At 41.7% G+C, this 5,000-nt stretch overlaps 1 protein-coding gene across 24 annotated transcripts in view; it reads left to right on the top strand.

Annotated features, from left to right (window-relative positions):
- Nucleotides 1-5,000, top strand: part of LOC123514644 (leucine-rich repeats and immunoglobulin-like domains protein 1) — a 486,618-nt gene that overhangs the window by 470,526 nt on the left and 11,092 nt on the right. For all 24 annotated transcript variants that reach the window (XM_045272650.1, XM_045272648.1, XM_045272649.1 and 21 more), the window contains 2 exons: nucleotides 3,486-3,622; nucleotides 4,263-4,415. In XM_045272650.1, coding sequence (XP_045128585.1) covers nucleotides 3,486-3,622; nucleotides 4,263-4,415 — 290 coding nt within the window. The remainder of the gene's footprint in view (nucleotides 1-3,485; nucleotides 3,623-4,262; nucleotides 4,416-5,000) is intronic.

Below are 5,000 nucleotides of genomic sequence, written 5' to 3'. Positions count from 1 at the left end.
TTTAAGTGTTTTTAAGGTTCCAGTGACAGATCAGCATTTTTTTTTTTACAGTATTAACAAGGGAATTCATATGAACCTGGCTTATCTTTCCTATAACTATGTCTGTCTTCTCTCATACATTCAAAGGACAGGTTTTTAAGGATGTTTTAAGGTTCCAATGACAGATTAACATTTTTTTACATTATTAATAGGATACACTCTTTAGAACCTGGCTAATCTCCTTTATAACTGATTTCACTTATACATTCAAAGGACAGGTTTTTAAGGATGTTTTTACGGTTCCAATAACAGATTAACAAGGTTTTTTAGATTATTAGTAAGGGAAACACTCTTCAAAACCTGGCTAATCTTCCCTATATATCTATCTCCCTTCACTTATGTATTCAAAGGATGGGCTTTTAAGGATGTTTTTACGGTTCCAATGACAAATTAACAAGGTGTTTTAGATTATTAGTAAGGGAAACACTCTCCAAAACCTGACTAACCTTCCCTATAGCTTTGTCTCCCTTCACTTATACATTCAAAGGACGGATTTTAAAGGATGTTTTTTTTAAGGTTCCAGTGACAGATTAACATTTTTTTTTTAATTAATATGGGAAACACTCTTCAAAACCTAGCTAACCTTCCTATAAATCTGTCTCCCTTCACTTATACATTCAAAGGACGGGATTTTAAGGATGTTTTTTACGGTTCCAGAGACAGATTGTTTTTAAGGATGTCTTTAAAGTTCCAATGACAAATTAACCTGATTATTTTTAGGTTATTAGCAGGAAAAATCTCTTTAGAACCTGTCTAATATCCTCTATGGTTCTGGAAAACAGTTGTGATGAAAGAACAACGTGTTTCTGGATGCGGTTTTAGGGTGAGGTAAACAGCTCCGATCCCGCTTTCCCCCTACATTATTTACTCGAAGCAGAAGTTTGGCGGCGAAATACAAAGGTGATCTAGTGTGTAAGAGTTGCCGGCAGGTTTCCCAGGGGATGATCTCAGGCTGGGTGTGGCCTCGCATAAGCCGACCCTTCCTGCCCATCCTCTCCTCCTGCTTCTACTACTTCTTACTCCTCCTTCACCTCCTTCATCTCCTTCTTCACATCCTTCCTGTATCTTCTTCTTCTTCTTCTTCTTCTTCTTCTTCTTCTTCTTCCTCTTTTTCCTCTTCTTTTTTTTTTTCTTCTTTTCTTCTTCTTCTTCTTCTTCTTCTTCTTCTTCTTCTTCTTCTTCTTCTTCTTCTTCTTCTTCTTCTTCTTCTTCTTCTTCTTCTTCTTCCCTCCTCATCCTTCTCTTCTTCACAGTCCATACCCAGCAGGATACAAGCACATACACACATACACACACACACACACACACACACACACACACACACACACACACACACACACACACACACATACAGTCAATTAGTTTATTGGCAAAAAAAATTGGGGTGATGTAAAACAATAAATGCAAAATTGTAAAAAAAATACATGCGCACACACACACACACACACACACACACACACACACACACACACACACACACACACACACACACACACACACACACACACACACTCCCGGTAGCTCAGTGGTTAGAGCGCTGGCTTCACAAGCCAGAGGACCGGGGTTCGATTCCCTGACCGGGTGGAGATATTTGGGTGTGTCTCCTTTCACGTGTAGCCCCTGTTCACCTAGCAGTGAGTAGGTACGGGATGTAAATCGAGGAGTTGTGACCTTGTTGTCCCGGTGTGTGGTGTGTGCCTGATCTCAGACCTTTCCGAAGATCGGAAATAATGAGCTCTGAGCTCGTTCCGTAGGGTAACGTCTGGCTGTCTCGTCAGAGACTGCAGCAGATCAAACAAACAGATTCACACACACACACACACACACACACACACACACACACACACACACAGTTAATTAATTAATCTGTTGATAGAAAGGAGGAAGAGAACAATTTAGCGTCATGCAAAATACAAAAGAATTAAACACACACACACACACACACACACACACACACACACACACACACACACACACACACACGCAGAGACAACCCCCCCCCACACACACATGGGTGTGGGTGGTCAATAGGCGGATGGCGTATCGTGGGCGTGTCGTGGGCGGCCAGGGAAGGGAAGAGAAGGAAATAGAAGGGAAGGAAGAGAGGAGGACAGGCAGGAAAGAAATCAGAATTCACTTGAAGCTACGAAGTCAAATATCAAGTGAAGCAAATGGATTAAAAGGATTGAGTGAAGACACAAAGGGATCCAAACATCCACTCCACGCTGGCAGGGAGTGAGGGATGCGAGTGTGAGACAGGCAGGCAGGCAGGCAGGCAAGGAAGCAAACACCAGGGAGGCAGGCAGGCAGGTAGGCAAGAAGACAGGCAGGTAGTTAGCTAGACAGGTCAGCAGGGAGACAAGCAGGCAAGTAGGCATGTAGGCAGATCTTCAAGACAGTTGGAGCTAGAAGAATGTCCACAGAAAAAAAAAGTAAAGAGAGAGAGAGAGAGAGAGAGAGAGAGAGTCGTGTCTTGTATATTTGATGAGGTTCTAGTGAAGGTTCTATTGTACCATGACTTCTTTTTCTTTCCCTTTTCCTTTTCCTTCTCCTTTTCCTCTTCTTTCCTCCTCTCTGTCACACTCATGTCATTCCTCCTCACTCCACTTCTCATCTTTCCTCCTCCTTTCTGTCACCTCTCCACTCTACGTCTTTCCTCCTTTTACTGCATTCTCTTCCTTCCCGTGTCTCTTTTTTGTGCATACTCTGTGTGTGTGTGTGTATGTGTGTGTGTGTGTGTGTGTGTGTGTGTGTGTGTGTGTGTGTGTGTGTGTGTGTGTGTGTGGTTGGGTGGGTGTGCGTGTGTGTTTCTTCCTTTCTCTCCTTCCTTGGCCTGATATTGTCCTTCTTTTCTATCAACATTTAAATCACTATGAATAAGATGAGAAAAATGCATGAGATAATACACAGAAAAGCAGAGGAACAGAAGGTCTTTATCACCACTCCCTTGGTTGATCTGAATTGTTGTCCCTCTTACTTCTAAAATACAAACAAAAAACTTACACGATGAAAAAGATAGAAAAATGCTTGCAAGAATACACAGAAAAACAGATAAACAGTAGGTCTTTATTTCCACTCCCTTAGTTGGCCTAAATTATTCTCCTTCTTACTTGTAAAATATGAAAAAATGAAAAATAAACTTCTACTCTATGAAAAGGATGAAAAAAAAAAAATGCTTGCAAGAATACACAGAAAAGAAGAGAAACAGTATGTATATTTCCATTCCCTTTTGTTGGCCTAAATCATTGTTCCTCCTTCCTATAAAAAAAAAATAAATAAACTTGTTCTCTATGAAAAAGAGAAATATACTTGCAAGAATACACAGAGAAGCAGAGAAACAGTAGCTCTTCATCACCACTCCCTTCGTTAACCTAAATCAACGCCCTTCTTACCTGTAAAAGACAAAGAAAACCTGCACTCTCTCACCGTTCCTTCCACGTCTCCAGGAAGCTGATGCGGCTCAACCTGGGCAAGAACAAGTTGAAGTACATCCCCACTGATACCTTCCACCCACTCACCAACCTTGAAGTGCTCGACCTCCACGAGAACCGCATCAGCCAGATCCCAGATGGTGCATTTGAGGGTAAGAGCGGATGCATGAGTAAGAGGCAGATGGACTTGCTAGGTAGGTGGTGTGAAGGTGGCAGGTGGGAAGGGATGAAAAGAGACTGAAGGTGGGTTGAGCTTAGTGAGAGATAGTGAGGACCAGGTGTAGGTGGTGTGAATGTAGCAGGTTGTAGATGGCGCGCTAGTGGGAAGGAGAGAAAAGAGAGTGAATAGAGATAGTGAGGACCAGGTGTAGGTGGTGTGAATGTAGCAGGTTGTAGATGGCGCGCTAGTGGGAAGGAGAGAAAAGAGAGTGAATATGGGTTGAGTTTAGTGAGAGATAGTGAAATGATGGCTGGAAGATGAGTTTCATTTGAGGGAGACAGTGAAAAGTGATTTAGTAGAAAGAGTTAAAATTGACGGAAGATGAGTGAAATGAGTGTGCAGAGTGAATGAGTTAAGTATACACTGTTTTCATTACTTAAGATTATTATTAGATAGAAGAAAAGACACTGAAAACGCTAAGAGCTTCTATTGTAAGCTGTCAGATGAATAGAATCCTTGTGAGACTCATTAGAATAATCGAACTGCCCTTGAAACTCATAATAGCATTCAGAAAGAGAGAGAGAGAGAGAGAGAGAGAGAGAGAGTACTGAGACAGGTGTGATGGGCGGCAGGTCTTCGCAAGCTGGACATGCTGAAGCTGGAACACAACGAGATCAAAACTATCCAGGCCAACGTGTTCAGCGATCTCACGGTGCTCAACTCCCTCAACATTGAGCACAACCTCATCGCCAACATCAGTGACCGAGCATTTGCCGGGCTGGAGAGTAAGTGGCGCTGATGTGTGATGTTTGTCTCTGTTCTTGCTTGTCTATACTTGACTCCCTTCTTGTGGTTTCTCGTCTCTTTGCTTCATTCTCTATGCTTCCATGTTTGTCTCTTTTGTATCTTTTGTGTTTGTCTTCGTCTCTACTTGTCTTGCTTGTCTATATTTGCTTCTCTTCTTCTAGCTACCGTCTTTTTGCTTAATTCTCTGTTTCCGTGTTTGTCTCTCTTGTATCTTGTTTTTTTTTTTTTTTATTCGTCTCGGCCTCTGTGCTTCGCTATTTATCAGTTTTTTTTCTCTCTCTGTCTATCTGTCTGACTCTTGTATTTTCACTTTTTCGTTTCTCTGCTTCTCCGTTTCTCTTCTTTACTTCTCTCTCTCCTGATAAAAGAAAGACAAGGAGACATTTACAACTGTCTGAAGTAGTGGTAACATGACTATAACCCTTTTAACCCCTTCAGTACTGGGATACATTATTACCTTGAGTTTTGGGTATGATTAAATCGAATTTATTGACATTAGGAAGAGTGTATGGAGGTCAGAAGATTAATGGCTAGTGTTCACTGTTTTAATCCCCCCACATAAG

Source organism: Portunus trituberculatus, chromosome 38 (assembly GCF_017591435.1).
Source record: "Portunus trituberculatus isolate SZX2019 chromosome 38, ASM1759143v1, whole genome shotgun sequence".
NCBI classification, from domain to species: Eukaryota; Metazoa; Arthropoda; class Malacostraca; order Decapoda; family Portunidae; genus Portunus; species Portunus trituberculatus.
The sequence above is the reverse complement of the archived record's forward strand: the minus strand, read 5'-3'. Positions and strand labels throughout refer to the sequence as shown.